Source organism: Sinohyriopsis cumingii, chromosome 15 (genome assembly GCF_028554795.1).
Source record: "Sinohyriopsis cumingii isolate HCF-2022 chromosome 15, ASM2855479v2, whole genome shotgun sequence".
Classification (NCBI taxonomy): domain Eukaryota; kingdom Metazoa; phylum Mollusca; class Bivalvia; order Unionida; family Unionidae; genus Sinohyriopsis; species Sinohyriopsis cumingii.
Window position 1 is genome coordinate 86,929,102 of NC_142975.1, and position 18,383 is coordinate 86,947,484.

General features: G+C 33.2%; 1 protein-coding gene across 1 annotated transcript in view; it reads right to left on the reverse strand.

Moving 5' to 3' along the window:
- Window positions 1-18,383, reverse strand: part of LOC149782249 (uncharacterized) — a 665,894-nt gene that overhangs the window by 339,608 nt on the left and 307,903 nt on the right. The window contains exons 111-116 of the mRNA XM_089935099.1: window positions 15,478-15,687; window positions 11,618-11,660; window positions 7,198-7,367; window positions 6,588-6,767; window positions 4,797-5,012; window positions 3,898-3,940 (exon numbers count right to left, since the gene is read on the reverse strand). Of these exons, the coding sequence (XP_089791225.1) occupies window positions 3,898-3,940; window positions 4,797-5,012; window positions 6,588-6,767; window positions 7,198-7,367; window positions 11,618-11,660; window positions 15,478-15,687 (862 nt within the window). The remainder of the gene's footprint in view (window positions 1-3,897; window positions 3,941-4,796; window positions 5,013-6,587; window positions 6,768-7,197; window positions 7,368-11,617; window positions 11,661-15,477; window positions 15,688-18,383) is intronic.

Below are 18,383 nucleotides of genomic sequence, written 5' to 3' on the forward strand. Positions count from 1 at the left end.
ATTTCAAGTCATGGTAGTGAATGACTACAGCATTTAGGTCCATGACACCAAATGATAATTGTTTTTTGTACACGTAATACAGAATATGTAATTGTGAATTACTGTTCCCTTTACCTCATAGAGTGTATGGCTATTTAGCCCTTCAATATAAATGTATCAAAGTTACCCAGTGCAGTGCACTATAAATAGAACACCTGTTACCTATTTGATTCCATACACATAGGCCTACATGTTAGCTGTTAAGCAGTGGAGTATATGTGATGTTTAACATCAATTTTAACCATTTTTCATTTTTGGTACACATATTAAGTATGGAAAGATTTAAGAGTAAAATCCAATCTTTATGGTTGTGTAATTATTTTTCATGGAAGAATTTTTTATGTGCTTTAAAATCTTGAGACAACTAGCTCATCATCAAGCCAGTGAAGCCGCTTGACCAACTGTAAATACCGTTTCTCATACTTGAAATTTACAAGTTCTTTGTCTGGGTCTACATCACTAAGTCATCTGAATTTGGTAATTTATAAAAACTAACTGCTGCCTACATCAATATCAGAGCCTTTACCTAAGTTATTGAAGCCTTCATAGTTGTGATTCTAATCATGAAAACTCCATAAGTACTGAATGAAATCTGTGACCTCCATTTTGGAGAGTGGAGAATATGACCCAGTTACTTTAAATAGCAGATTCTAACCAGATCTTAAAAGGCGGTCATGTGATCTGACATAATGGTCATTCACACCAATGAATGTAGTATCTAATAGGGGTTTTTCCCCAAAGGTGGCGCTACAAAAACCCACTCAAATTGGCTGATGTTTACAACAGGCATCGAAAGGCACTTCCATGAGAATGGTGCAGAGGTGTCAAAAGGCGCTTCCACGGGAACTGGGTAGAGGTGTCAAAAGGTGCTTGCATGAGAATGGAGTACAAGCATTCAAAGGCGCTTGCATGATGTAAAGGGTTAAATGCAACTTTGTTGGATTTTACGTAAATAAATTATAAATACAACTTCAATTATTTATTGTATTCTTCATTCAGATAATCAATGAAAGCTAACACAAAAAACAATTTAATTCTAACAGTGAATTCATTATCAGCAGAATGAAGTAATAGCTGACTACATTCATGCCACTAAATATTTTACTGGGGTCACTGATAAATCTTGAAATTCCATGATTTTTCTTAAAAAGCTACTTGTATCTGGCATATCAGTAAAAGTGTTCTTTGAGTAAAATTTGTACTGACCAAAGAAATTTATTTTAAGAAAATGTAAACAAAAATAATTATTTTATAGTCTGAATGAAAAAGATACTTGAAAACTAAAATAAAATCAAAATTAAATGAATAATATTATTTTTTGGATTTTTCATGCATGGAATTTACTCATGAAAGAGTTTCTGGAAAATTTAACTTCTTACAGTTGAAATGCTTAATATTAAAGTTACAACAACATACCTGTTGAACTGTAGTAGACACTTGTAACATAATAACAATATCGACTAATATGTTAATACTGAAACAGTCAATGAATAAAAGTTCACATTATAAGTCATCAGTTATAACAAGTGCATTTTTTTTATAATGGCCAAAAATTTAGATTGGAACATTGGCCAAGAAGAACTAGGAATTATTACAGCATCAAAATCCAACTGATACATTTTTTGGGTATGAATAAATGCTAACACAGCATCAAAATCCAACTGATACATTTTTTGGGTATGAATAAATGCTAATACAGCATCAAAATCCAACTGATACATTTTTTGGGTATGAATAAATGCTAACACAGCATCAAAATCCAACTGATACATTTTTTGGGTATGAATAAATGCTAACACAGCATCAAAATCCAACTGATACATTTTTTGGGTATGAATAAATGCTACCAAAGCATCAATATCCAACTGATACATATTTTTTCTGTGGGTATGAATAAATGCTAACACAGCATCAAAATCCAACTGATTTTTTGGGTATGAATAAATGCTAATACAGCATCAAAATCCAACTGATACATTTTTTGGGTATGAATAAATGCTAATACAGCATCAAAATCCAACTGATACATTTTTTGGGTATGAATAAATGCTAACACAGCATCAAAATCCAACTGATACAATTTTTGGGTATGAATAAATGCTAACACAGCATCAAAATCCAACTGATACAATTTTTGGGTATGAATAAATGCTAACACAGCATCAAAATCCAACTGATACATTTTTTGGGTATGAATAAATGCTAACACAGCATCAAAATCCAACTGATACATTTTTTGGGTATGAATAAATGCTAATACAGCATCAAAATCCAACTGATACATTTTTTGGGTATGAATAAATGCTAACACAGCATCAAAATCCAACTGATACATTTTTTGGGTATGAATAAATGCTAACCATACTTAAAAATATCCTGCCTGATTAAGATCATGACCATGTACGTATCAGACAAGTACTGTACTCCACACACATATCTTATCATGCTTACACAATGTGTATTACTGTCTACATGAGACTTATTAATTTGTTCTGACCCTTTAATAACCACTGCATTCTATACTCTTCAATAGGTGATGCACTTTTACTAACACACTGTGCATTGCTTATACATTATATCGTCATTGGTCAACTGGTGATGATTCAGCAATTAGAGGCAAACTTGTGTAAATGGCCAACATCGTAAACAAGCACTGGAGGCATCAGCTTATGCTGCAGCAAATCTACACTCAAATCATAACAATAACTTTTAGATTCTGAGTACTGATCAATCTGTCTGAACTCCCCACTCAAAAATCAGTCAATAACGTAAAAGGTGGATCACTGTCTGAGAACCAACATCCATCTGAAATACTCGGAAATAAAACAAAATAATTCCATACAATATAACAAATCAATTATGAAAGCAGTTTCTTCTTATAATTCAATACAGTTGGCTCTACTATATTACATCAAAAAGTCACCAGGAAAATACTACCCTTTCATGACCAGTCATCAATTAAACATAACTGCAAAATAATATGATCCAGATACACTAAGCAGCCTTCAAAAGCCTGACAATGCTAAGAAGCCTTCAAAAGTCTGACACTGCTAAGAAGCCTTCAAAAGCCTGACACTGCTTTACAGACTTTACTTCTGCTGAACAGAGGCATTAACTGGTGAATTTCTGATATCGCTAAAAAAAACACAACAAAGTTGCAAAATGAATCACCATTTCAAACATCACATGCAAAGGATTTTATGATTGGTTTAATGTTAAGTAGATGCTCAATCAAATGCTAAATTATTAAAGTGGGATTGATGATACATTTAAGGTACCATGGTAACACACTGATATCAAGGTAATTACTTCAACTATGCAAGAAAATAAATGTTTGCTGGACTAGCTCATCTTGGACCATTTCATGTGAGGTAGTTTCACATGCTGTGTACAACAATATGCAGTAAGTTATTAATGTATAAGCATGATGATGGTAAAATTTGCCAAAGGAAGCGAGTAATGAATACTGTAAATCAACACATTTGAGAAAGCATAACATCTGAGCTATTTTAGTATGGCCACTCAATTTAATTCTATCATGAGAAATTTTCTGTTAGTAAATAAAAATGCAAAAAAGCAAGGGACAAACAATGTTACAGCTAAAAAAAATTATGGGAAAATATAACTGGAAGACATGTTTTAATTTATTTCAGTGCAAAATAACTCTTCAAAATCTGTCTGTAAATCATCATGAATAATACTGAATAAAAAGACCCTTTGCCAATCAATAATTTAGTATTCCTGTATAGAAAAAGAAAAGATTCACTAATACTTAATGGCAAAATATGCACAGAAATATATAGTGATTAAAATCCTATCAAATGATAGAGACATTATGGTTTATTTCAAGCAACTTACTCAAGACGGATGAGGCCAAGTAGATAAAAATGGTCTTTTTTGCCTGGAATGACACAAAAAAATGAACTAGTGCAAAGAACTATCAATGATGAAATAAATATATACAATTATAGGAAAACTCTTTGTCAGTACTCTTCTATAGGAATTAAATTCTTGAATCAAAGTTGTCAAAGAATATGATATAATATCCTGGTGATATGAACAAAAAATAATGTAACTCTTTGACAGTAACTCCTATAGCAATAAAAAATTCGGCAAATTCTTGATTCAGTGATGTCAAAAATATGACATAATATGAGAGTGATACTGATGCAAATATACTGAAACAGCAGAAAAAAAGCACATATGAACATATAAAATAACATGATTCTATGTGATGTGATGTGATTTAGATTATTAACATAGCTTTAATAATTTTTCAAACATATCACGACGATGTCTGCAGTGAGGCAGTTTATAGTAATGTCTAGCACTGGGGCATCATGCTGGAGACATGTAGCATAATGTCCCACCCAGTCACATTATCCTGACACCAGGCCGACCAGTCCTAACACTAACCTCTTAATGCTAAGCGCCAAATGATGCAGCTGTTAGTACCATTTATTTAAATAAGTCTTTGTTATGACTCGGCCAGCAATCGAACCCACAACCTCCCGCATCTGATGGTTCTATGTACCTAATATCATAAGTTTTCCAATTGATATTTAATTCTGCATGTTATTCATATAACTTCTATCATGATCCTGTATTAAACAATAATGAGTTATCAATATGTATTGTTAGAATGTCACTTTCCATATGTAATGTATCACACCATCTATCATCACATAATACAGCAAGAACTTTAATTTAAACTACTTGTTTAAGACAATAAAAATAGGATGAACACATAAAATTACCCCACTCATAATCCAAAAGTGACTTCTGCTGAGTCAGTGTTTCTATTCCGACAGTCAAGATTCCACTACATATGTCAATTTCCATGTTAGCTTGAATGGCTCGTCCAATCAGAGGCACATCCATGCAGCATGTGATCCCGGTACAGAGGGAAGAAATGACACAAGACACAGGGTTAGAACTGACTGGGTTCAGGGTCAGACTTTGGCCACACTGGACTGAAACAGAGTGAATAAATATTATTTTTAAAATGTATCCTTGTTTCTGACTTCTGTTGATGATCCCCACACTTTAGCCTTGTGATTTCCTGTTGAAATCTATTCATCCAACTGTCTTTCACTTTTACCTCCCTTTAAGCCAATGAGTGAAGATCTACCAAACTTGGTAGATAAGCTGCCAATATATTAACCATCTCCAGGTAGAGGTTACTGGTGAATGAATATATAGGAGTTCTTCAAAGGGACTGACCATCTACTGGCTGAAAACAATTTTCTGGAATTTATTCTTTCTAAATGCTGACTGCTGACACCATTTTGTCTGATATTTTGGAGCAATAATAAGATTTTCAAATTAGCCACTGTGGCAGCCATATTGCATACAAGATCAGTACCATTTTCATTTAGGACCAACCAGACATGATTAGATGTCTTTGGAAATAGCAGTAACAAGATTTTCAAGTTGGTTGCCATGGTAGCATACTACAGATTAGACTGGCATGATTTAATTTTAAGATATTATAATGAGTTTGCCGGTAGAAACCCCATGTGACCTTCCACTGAGAAGTAGTGATGACAAGATTTTCAACAATGACTGCCATGGTGTCCATACTGGATTTCAGTTCAGCACCATTTTAATTCAGGTTCAGCTAGATATCATATGAAGTCTTTTAGTAAAAACCCATATCTATTTGACATTTTATTCAAGTGAAAATATCATTTTCAAGATGGTCATACTGGTGGCCATATTAGATGTCTGATTTCATTACAATCAACTTGACCAACGGGCAATCTTCTAATGGTTAAGGAGGAGTGGCAATAACAGAAATGTTGTACTCATTGGTGGCTGGATGCAAGATATCACACAATGGAAAACAGACCATCCCAAATGCTCCTCTGGTCCATGACCAGTAGAGCTAAAAAGCAGGGTTGAATTGTTATGGTAAGCCATGAAAGTAGCTCTAGTCCCATTAATGCAATGATGTGATGTGATGTCATTAACAGGAACAATCTAATGAGCATCATTCAACCCATTTTTCCAACTTGTAGACTTGCCTACTGACTTACTGGCAAAGGATTTTGTTGTATTAATGACACAAGTGGTAAATAAATGAAGTAAAAAGAGGCCATATAATACATGGACAAGATTATCATTTGAAAACTTTGTGCTTTTAAATTTATTAACTGAGAAATAAAACATCCTTACATTTCCACCCTGAACTTGGTAGAGTAGGTCTTGTATAACAAATTTTTACCCTATATTGCAGAATCTTATGTTTTTACAATTACTTGTTATATATACATGTTGAAAACCTTCAACACTGTTACTGCTTTATTTATTTTTTACAGATTAAATATATAGATTTGGAATTTCATCTTCCTAATGTTCTAGGCCTATGCATTTTAAGAACTTTCAATTGGCATTATATAGCCGGGACTGTTCTGACATGCCACTGAACCCTACCCATACACAGATACTGTTATTAGGCATTCTAATTTGCTTGATACAAAAATGCAACTTAGAACATAGTAATGGAATGACCAAAAATCACTACACTCGGCTAAATTTAACGGTACCTGTATTAAAGCCAGAACTAGCTGCAGACACATAGGGTTCCTTCCTTCTGTCACATTGGGTCTTGGACAGATGTATGGCAACTCCCAGATCTTCTAGCAAAAGGGCAGTAATGTAACTTGGTAATGATGACATGGAGACCGGCAGTCCATGGCTCTGCATCCATGAATCCAGGGAAAATCCTGAAATTAACACCAAAGATAGTTCCATATCAGTAAGAAATTTAAAAAAATTAATTTGCATTTACACAGATTTATGCCAAATTTCTTGCAATTATATAATAACTTCTTATAAATCTATATGCATTGACAGTTTCAGTTATAACAGAACCTAAATATCATTTCTATCATTGTCTCCATGATAGTAGCTACATATATATATATATATATAAAAAATGGAATTGATTGTACACAATTTTAATGTGGATCCAAATTTAGCAAAAAAGGTTCCGTCACTATATTCACTAACATTTCAAGCTTACTATTATTTTGTGACCGACAGTTTTACATATGAAGTACAAGGTGTATCTAGTACATATAATAATTGATTTGGTAATATCATTACTAATTTGTATACATTTTCTTAACCGAAATATTGAGTAATAACACTCACCATTGATGAGATAGCCCTGCTGAGAATCACACAATGGCTTTGGCATTTTCACATTCTTCATTACTGATACTTTGGTGACACAGTCATTTGGCTTAGTAGGATCAAAACAAACACTAATCCCAAAGTCTACCAGGTAACTATTCACCCATTTTAGGTCAGTTATTTTATAACTAAAACAAGAATGAATGAAAATATATAAACTGGGGATTCACAATAACTATATTAAATCAGTTTTAGATTTATCATTAATTAAATTAAAACACATGACATTTAATGTTACATTATAGGATTAAATGATCTTGGTTGGGTATTTATCGATGTGTAAATTTTACCTAATCACTCACAAAGTAAATAAAAGTTGGAAGACTTTATGTTAACTTTGTGAGTGATTTGGTAAAATTTACACATCAATAAATACCCAACCATGATTATTTAATCGTTATAATTCCAATTTATTTCCATTTTGTCATATTAGCAGATTTCATCAACAAAACATTCACTTTTCTGTAGCTCGAAGTTGTGCTTCATTAGCCTCTTTACTGCAAATGAATACATAGCTTGATTTTCACTAGCCAGGAGTTGTCAATTGTTTATATGGTAATACAGGGTACAGTCTTATAAGGACCTTGTTATTATTATTATTTTAGCATATAACAAATTAGTTAATGCTCTTTAAACCAGGCTATTCCTTTTCTTTCTAACATAACATCTGTGTATGGCATGTGTTGTCATCGCATTCGTTGCTCTTGCTTTCTATGCATTTCAATCTTTCAAAAGCAAAATTGTTTTCATTTTAGTGAGATTCTTTGCTTGATATATAACCCTGACCTTAAATAACAGCCAGTGAATCATTGTTGAAGCAAAATGCAATAATTTCTAAAGATGGGCTAGTAAATCATGCTAATTTCTTTGGCAAAAGGGATGAGTGTTGATATGTACTTCTTGCACTAGATTGACAACTCTATAAGACGTGAACTAACTTTACTGTTATGACCTAAGAAGTGCCAAATAAACTGAAATTTAAGAACAGTACAACATACCAATGAAAACTTGAATGTTACTGCTCTATATCACATAGACAATAACTACCGGTAAAAAAATTGCATAAATACAAATAAATTAATTACACAAAATGCAACTACTGTAGATATTATGTATATCAACATTTTGACTTACTATAAAACTAAAAATAAATTATGTATGGTGAAAATTAAATATAAATTGCAATAGATTCTTTGGATGCACTGTTTGCAGTTTCAAGCCAAAGGTGAAGCTGGTTCCATCCAGAATAATGGTGGCCACCAAGCGGGAACAAGAGAAGTTAAACTGTACTTCCCTTATCCATAGGATATATATACCAGTAAAATGGAATAGTCTTACAAGAAGGGCCATTAATTTCACTTTTATTATGTATGATGAAACAATTATTGCCCTTTTATTTTCAGGATAAATGACTGATTGTCCACAAGCAACATATAAGATAAGAAAATGCAAACAGAAGTTTTGAGGAAAAAAGGGTTATTTTAAGGATGCCAATTCAAAAAGGCAGATATTACAGGTATTTAACAAAAAACTGGACACTTACAACCTGAAAACTCTGAGCTATGGAAAATTTGTTTATCAATCTTAAAAGGTGAATGTGAAATCTTATTATCTATCTTAGACCCAAGAAAGAAGTCCAATATCTCGAGGTTATGTTATTATTTAGTGTCAAGTTAGATTGTTCACATTATGTTGTATATACTGTATAATTTATACATAAAAGATAGAAGGCTTCAAGGTAGATAATTTCTGTAACTAACTGAGTTACCTTCTCTAAATAAAGTCTTTATTATTATTATTATTATTGTTAACATTAATAGCATGGATATTTCTTATATATGACAGTATTTGGTTTATGTAGCCATCCATTTGTTACGTCCCCACCTCTTGCAACAAGGCATCATCATTAAGTCTGATCATTCTGTCCATATGCATGTCCATCTGTCCCTAGATGTTCATTAGCAGGATTGAACAAAAACCACTTGAACAGACAAATTAAATCTGGTAGTCATATCTGTATGCACCAAAGATACTGCCAGGATTTTATCTAAAGGATGGAACACCCCCTTGTCTCCAAAACAAGTGGGGAGTAGAAAACAAGGGGGCAGAAGAGGAAACAGCCATCTCTAAATATTTACCTAACACTCCAATATTTATCTTTCATCCTGCTCCACTCTGCTTGAGCTCTTTTGAAATTAAAACCTTTTGATGTCACCTTTAATTGTATAAACTTCCATCTGTTGATTGTTTCTGAGCATAATATGCACCTCATCTATGTATGAATATTGTTCTGTGCTGAGAGTCTCCTTTTAGTGTGCAGTTTCATGGGGCATATACTTAGCTAGCTTAGCCAGCTCTAAGTTCAGAAACTGTTCTTTGTGGTTGTTATATACTATTTTTGATTGCTAATAGATATTGTCTTTTGGATATGTCTGCTCCAAAATAAGAATTTTCACTAACATAATCTCGGACAAAGTTTCACTTTCTTAAATCAGTGCTTTTCTGACTGTTATGTCTGATTTCTTACCTGCTCCATTATGCTAAAGTAGGGTCTTAGGCCATAGTGTCCCTTTTAAGACAGAGATATTTTGATCAAATAAATATCTCTATTTATTCATTTCATTTAAATTCTTACTGTTTGTCTTAAACCTTATATGGCTATATAGTTTTGTAGCACAAGACCTGCAAGACTAAATTGTTTCCGAAAAAAAGTAAAATTGCCTTTTACTTTAAATTGTCAGTATTTTAATGATGCTTTTCTGCCTTTTCTCCATGTAATTTTGAAATAATGCTGAAAGAGGGGTAGACAGACTGCCTGTTTCTGTCCATCCAGCATGTATATAGGACTCATATTCAATATCATTTTTGGGTTCAAAATAACTCTCCAGTATCATCGTTAACTTGCTCAGCTCCAATAATCCAACTTTACAAACTACTGTCATCATACTATCATCAACCATTTTTTTGCTGAATGAAATTATCATCTGAAGATGAATCACGTTCAGAAATCGGCTACTTTGGTGTTCTAGGTAGACCCCATTTTAAACAAGCATTTGCAAAACTTCCTTGATGCACGGTTCAAACTACAACACAACGCTTTCTCCAGGGCCCAACATACCAATCAAGTTAAGTTTATCAACCATTCATGTTAAGTTGAATAACACAGATGTGTAAACTGTTGCCTACCTGAAATGAGACTTATGTCTCAACAAGCACTATGATGGCTACCTGAAATGAGACGTATGTCTCAACAAGCACTATGATGCCTACCTGAAATGAAACTTGTGTCTCAACAAGCACTATGATGCCTACCTGAAATGAGACTTACGTCTCAACAAGCACTATGATGCCTCTACCAGTGGCATGGCATATATAGGTTAACAGTTAAAAATAAAACTTGTATACTATACAGAATACAGTTTTATATGCAAGACTTTAAACTGATTTGTGGGAGCTCTCATGCAACACTGCTCTCCAAATGCTCAAATTCATACAAATTTTCCATGATTCTTACATCTGTACATCCTGGCAGAATCTTTGGTACAGACTTGCTCAAGACCAGTATATTAAATTTGGTCAGGGTATGTGGAATAAAACTCAAGTTATTATGCAGAAACAACTTCTGTGCTTTCAAAGTGACCTTGATCTCCGATTTATTGTCCCCCAAATCAATAAGGGTTCTTCATTACCCAAGTGCAAACCATACACAATATCTGGTAGCTGTAGAGGTAGGTCAACTGTGCAGTTACTGTGCAGAAACAAAACTGGTAACAGATAAGACGGATGGACAGATAGATCTCAAAATAAGCTGTCTTATGGCAGGCATAACAAAACTAAACAATTCACAGTGTGACCTTCACCTCTGATGCCTGGATCTAACATTCCAGGAATACACCAAAGATTATGTTTAAAAGTCTAAACATATCCACTGACATACAATATACATTTTTCCCACAAAAAATAAGAACCTGACAACTATGACCTTGACATTTATCCTTCTGAGTTCTATATATGTAATGACATTTGCATCTCATGGTAAATATTTTTACTTGATGTCACTTCATCCATGGCAATGATAAATAGTACTGCTTGAGCAAAATACTTTTAACTACTGGCCACCCACCTAAATTTTAATGAACTCCACCATGCAACCTTGACCTTTGAGCTATATAGTTATCAATCTCTAGTGAGTGATATGACTTTCTTTCTGATGCATCTGTGGTATAAATTTAATGATTCCCAACAAAAACAGGAGATATTGCCCTTTTTAAAAGCACTTTAGCTGAAAGCTAATGCCAGTTGACAGAACATTGTGATTATTACATCTTGCCTATAGCATAATTGCCTTAGGAACCGACAATAGGTTGTCATAGCTTACCTTATGCATGCAACACCAAACAGGCACATCTCTTGTTTCTCGTCTGTAAAAACAACATTGAATGCATGTCCATAAGAATGAAATAATTAATGCATCTGATGGCATACCCACAACATACACTTAATAATTATTATTTGGATAAATATCAAAAGGTCAAAGCTTATCATAATCAGTGCACACCAACAAATTTATAAACAATATCCAAAAATAATGTGCATGTACATAATAGAAGATTTAGCTCCCTTTATTTATACTGTTGGCTCTCCACTCAAGAGATTATTATCTCCCTGATTGCTGTTTGCACTAAACATGTAACATCCATTTTAAGACCGATATGACCAACAAAGTTAAGTGATAACAAGGTAACAGGCATGCAGAGGTAATAGCTCCAAAAGCCTAACGATGTGCTAGGTAGGTTTTAGCAGCAGCCTCCCATTAAAGTGGGTTAGGCTCATGTCAAATGCCCTTAATACTCTACATGCTTTCAAGGTTTTAACCAAAATGATTTACAGTAGGGCATGTGCATGAATGTTTTAGAGACTTGGGCAGATCTGTTCATCAGTATAGTGAACAAACATGCCCCTTTAAAAACACACAGGATAAAGAAAACCACCAGCCAGGCTGGATCTCCGCAGAAATTTTAGAAGTAATAAAGCAAAGAGACCAACTAAAATCAGTAGGAAATCAAACTGAATATAGAGTTTGGAGGAATAAAGTTAATAAAATGATATGTCAAGCCAAACAAGCGCACTACAAAAAAGTGCTGGATGAAAACCAAAATAACCCAAAAGCTATCTGGAAAGTGTTTACACCTGGGTTTGGTGCAGGCAAATGTAAGAGTAAAACTGAAATTTTATCCCTCAGTCATGATGACATTTATACTGATAATCCAACTGACATCTCAAATATTTTTAACAACTATTTTATTCAAACTGCTGCAAAACTTAAAGAACCCGGAACTTCATCTGATCATCTGGAACTCAAACATTTTTGTGCTAAAAACTGCCAAACAATATAAAGTCTGAAATTCCTGAAATGAGTCCAGAATTTGTGTTGAAATATATTTAAAAAATGGATGATTGTAAGCTACAGACTCTATATCATTGAACCAAGGCTACTAAAGGTAGCTGCACCTGAAATTGTAGAGAGTATAGCTTTCATCTGCAATGAAAGTATTAGGTCTAATAAATTTCCACAAACATGGAAAACTGCTAAGGTTACACCCATGCATAATGCAGGAACAAAAGATGATGTAAATAACTACAGACCTATCTCTATCCTTCCTTGTCTCGCCAAATTACTAGAAAAACATGTACATGATTCTTTTCTCAACTATTTAAACACTTATGATCTTATTCATGATAATCAGTCTGGCTTTCACCAGAATCACTCCTGTGAAACTGCACTTCTATCTTTGATTGATAAATGGTTGAAAGCATCAGATCAAGGAGAAATGGTAGGCACTATTATGGTTGATTTTCATAAAGCTTTTGATCTTGTAGACCATGAAATTCTGCTTGAAAAACTAAAAATCTATCAGTGCAGTGAAAACTCCCTAAACTGGTTTACTTCTTACTTAACTGCTAGAGTGCAAAAAGTATCTTTAAAAGGTCAACTTTCTGAAAGTAAAAATATTAATTGTGGAGTACCACAAGGCTCTATCCTTGGACCTCTGTTATTCATTCTATTTATCAACGATTTGCCTCTTAAGATTGGAACTTCAGTTTCTTCCACTGACCTCTATGCAAATAATACTACACTGTCTGAGATGGGTAAAACCAAAACAGTACTTGAAAATAACTTACAAGATGCTCTCAACAGACTTCAAGTATGGTGCAAGGAAAACAGTATGATCATAAATACAGAAAAAATCAGAGCCCTTAAAGTTACAACACAACAAAAATGAACAAGGCTAGACAGCAGCAAACTCCAGGTTCTATTTGACAATGTGAGCCTTAATATGACCTCTCAAGATAGAATTCTTGGTGTATTTGATGATAACAATCGTACAAACTAAATACAGAGCGATGAAGATCTGATAGCTCAACACACAGGGCCTCTAAAAATCTAGATCAGGTCCCTTGGGACCCCTCCCAATCTAGATCAGGTCCCATGGGTACCTTCTTTATCAAGATGAGGTCCCTTGGGACCCTTCCTAATCTAGATCAGGTCCCTTGGGTACCTTCATTATCTAGATCAGGTCCCTTGGGACCCCTCTTTATCTAGATCAGGTCCCTTGGGACCCCTCTCAATCTAGATCAGGTCTCTCTAATAATATAAGTGTGGCCTGTTCCCAAAAACAAGTGTTATTTAGTTTGCCTGAAAGAAACCTTCAGCCTGCATTTGTTTTGTTCATTATTTGAAAGACTGTTAAATTAATAACATTTTCATCATATTCAGAATCCATAATTATGGCTCTGAAATCACAATGATTCCAGCAAAACCAGAACTGATAGCATATGGTGGGCATGTCAGAATAACAGTGAAGATGTATTTTCTGACAAGTGAATATTAAGTCAGGACAAGTGCCTGAACTATTCTTTGAGCACCGGAGCAATTGGAGAATGGATGACATCAGGATCTGGAGGAAAAAATGCTGTACTTCAAATATTTTTTGAGGCAAATATGCAAGACTCAATATAATATTGGATTATTTCTGGTTGTGTTTAAAATGATTTCAACTATATGTGAAAACAAAAGCAAAAATAAAAATAGGTTACTTGAGGCACATGGAATTGTTGGAACTGGGGCATGGGGAATTTGAGTGAGTGCTTGTCGCTTGTGAGATTATTTAGTCACTTTTCTGGGCTTGTCTCTGAAAATTTTTTTCCCTTAGTACTGATTATATATATATATGGAAAAAAATCAATCTCAATCATGTAATACAATTATTTGATGTTTCCACCACAATAAGAAATGGGCACTGGTTTGATTCTCTAAAGCTGTATCTTAGTGGTGACTTCAATAACGCATGCACCCTTCAAAGAATGCCAACTACAATCTTCAATAAAACAAAGAACCTTTCTTCAAAGGAAGTCAGTACCAAACGTAAATAAAAGCAATAGAAACTGACAGATTGTTTCATTTTCTAATGTGGCTGGAACATGTTTACTGTGCCGTGAAAGTTTCCTTTTTGCAGGAAAAATGTTTATGCTTGCAAACGCTACCAATGGTCGCTTAAAAAGCAAAACTTTTATGGACTTGGGATGAACTGAAAAGTAAATACGCTTCATCATTTGTTACACGATTGTGCTGTTTTTTCCCCACTGAATTCAGACCTATATGACCTATGACAAAATTACTGAATATTTTAAATGTGTGTGCACATTTTTGATGGTACTACTTGTACTGTTGATTCAATGTATGTGATGAGATTCACAGGTAAGTACACGGTGTTGATACTCTACTCTATGCATTAGACATGTATATATAAACAGTATACACGTATATATACCAATGTGTGGTTCTCTGAATAAAGTAAATATTTTATATGCCTTCTCTGTTTTCACAACAGGTGTATTTCTCATTTAATTTGCATCGATTTAAGATGGTTACTTGCCAATCTTATTTTTGCACCCGCATTTATTACCTGCCCTCCCCCCCCCCAATTTTTTGGGTACATGCATCATTTTCTTCAGATAACTGACCTGGTTGCTTGTAACACAGTTCAGTCTATAACATGGCCGGGTTATATGGCTCCCAACTACTGTGTTATAGTGGGGTCACACTCTGTGTGTGTGTGTCTATATATATATATATATATATATATATATATATATATATATATATATATATATATATATATACACACACACATATATAGTGTATTACACATATGACAAATATATCAGATTATTTACCCCATTTGAAGTTCTCATCCAATGAAAGGACAAACTGTAATTTCTCTATGCCAACGGTTAGAGTGTTGTTGCATGCATCTAGTTCAAGATACATATGGAAAGTTCGGGCCAAATAGCTCACATCGGTACAGCATTCAATCCCTGTGCATGATTTCGTTATATGACACGTGTTAGGATTCTCCACCTCAACTGTGTTCACCTTCTCACAACCTGCAACAAGATGAAGAGGAATCAGCCTGATTATAGGTCAGTTAAGGAATATCAGCCCAACTATAGGTCAGTTAAGGGATATCAGCCCAACTATCTATCAGTAAAAGGATATCAGCCCTGCTATAGGTCAGTTAAGGGATATCAGTCCAACTATCTATCAGTAAAGGGATATCAGCCCTGTTATAGGTCAGTTAAGGGATATTAGTCTGACTATGGGCCAGTTAAAGGATAACAGTCATACTATAGGTCAGTCAAGGGATATCAGCCTAAATACAGGTAAATTAAGAAAAGTCAGCCTAATAAGTCAGAAAGGTCATGTACACGTGTGAATAACATTGATCATAATTTTTATTGTTTCTTATCATATGTATTTAATTTATAGAATATATGCATTGATTCCAAAAATGTGTTTGCACATCTATGTAAAGCATTTAAATTAGTTAAGCCCAACTGACAATGACAATAATTAAAGAGATATATTACACTTTTAAATGACTTCCAAACGATACTCCATGTAAATCTGGTCACAAAACATAAAGATTACACATAAACCTCACATATATTCATATATCAAATAAATATAATAGTACTCAATCAAAGTCTTTAATGGCACTTTTCAAAATAGAATAACTTCAATCAAAAATGAATACATTCTGCACTCATATCAGTTTTTGTACATGAAAAAAGAATTTTGTTTCAAAGTACCAAAAATAATGTGCAGACAAATTTTTAATTTTTCTGAAGAGATAATGTATGAAATATATACAGAACCTAACACTGAGATGCACCACAAAACATCTACAATATTAAATTCATGTACATCAGACAAAACTGCACTAAAGCAGTATGCACTACTATATAGAGGATATCTTCTTTTTATGTTAATACAGGATATAGTTCATCAGTTGTTATGAAAAATTTGATTCTTATGTTACTGTGTTTAGGCTTAAATAAACAGTAACAAAAGAAAGAGTGAAAACAACAAGCTTTGAAAAATTTAACAAAAAATTTATTTCCCTGGAAAAGCGCTATAAAATAAAACAAATAAGAACTTACAGTTTAAAAACTCAAATCCAAAAATAATCCAAGAATAATCCACAAATTAAATTTTAGAAGTCCTAATAATGTAATGTTCTAATGAATTCAAGTTTGAGTCCCAACGAAGAATCCAACATACACTGTAGTCACTATGGTGTTGCATCGTCTACAGTTCTTGTTTATTCCACAGTCAATAATATTCCAGTGTTTGAATTTCAGGATAAAATTCAAAATAAATGTCTTTGTCCAATAATTCTGTATGAGCACTCAAATGTTTCCAGGAAAAAGAATTAATCTTTTAGAATCCAAATAATTTAAATAAAAATTAAAATGTAATTCCCAAACTGGTCACAAACACACTTTCCAGTGTAAAGATAAAAGCTCAAACAAAGAAATATCTCTATAAACAGAGGTTATACAGTAACTTGAAATGCAAAACAGATTCCTGGATGAGGTTTAACTCTCCAGAATTTTCTAGAAGTATTTACGTCTAAAAGCACTTAGATAACCTTGACAAAAGCCAATCATTTTACTCAAAGAATAAGATAAAAATAAAACGTTATTTACTTGTCTCAGTGATTTCTGAATCAAGGTCAGAAACTAATTCAGAAATAGAAACTGTTTCTATTATTAGGCATTTATGAAAAGATTCAGGTCAAACTGAATTTTCTGGAAAATGTCGAATTCCAAGTAAACAAAATTACATTACACTGACATGTAATGAAATTAATGAAATTAAAAATAAAAGATGTTAAAACTTACAATTAAATTAAATCAAATATAAATTAAATCAAATATACATAACATGATATTTTATCCAGTGGTGAAGTTGGGAGTTATAATATAATGTTTGGCATACCATAAGATGAAAAATATCCATTATTTAAGCAGGAAAAGAAAATTTTCTTTCATTTTCATTATATCCAAACTTGCTATAGAATAAAAGTTTAGAAGAGTAAACTCACTCTACAGCAAAAAACATGTCCTACGTATCCTTTTCATAAATTCACCTAGCTTTCCTAGGCTGATCAGTGACTTGAGAGAGCAGTATGATTGGGCTGAACTAAATTAAATTTTTGACATTTTGTGAACTATCTGGCAACAAAGGTAGATTTAGCAATACATAACGGTGGTTTTATCATTGCTGTCAAGAACTAAGTAGAAATAACTTCATAGATATGTGACCTGCATCAAGTCATATCTATCTGCATGTCAAAAAAATGAAATGTAATTTCTATTTCTTCTAGTTCACAATGTGCACTTTTGTTGTGACATCTATCATTTCTGTAGGCACACACAATCAAGCATTGCATGACATGACATGAAATCTTATATTTTCAGATGTTAAAATATAAGGATATATTACTAACATGTGAAAATATAGGAATGAAAAAATATGACAGTTATTTTGCCAATAAGTTTCTGTATTTCATCAATAAGTTTATAAAAAAAATAATTTTTAAAATTTGCCTACATGTGTACTGGAATAGAGAAGTTCAACAATGAATAATATGGACACTGGTGTTCCTTCTCACCTTTGTATACATTACTGACACCACTAACAAAATAACAAAAATACAAAATACATACCATACTAATTCAGATTTAAAGATATGTAATTTACACTTAAACATTTACAGTATTTTGTCAATATAAAC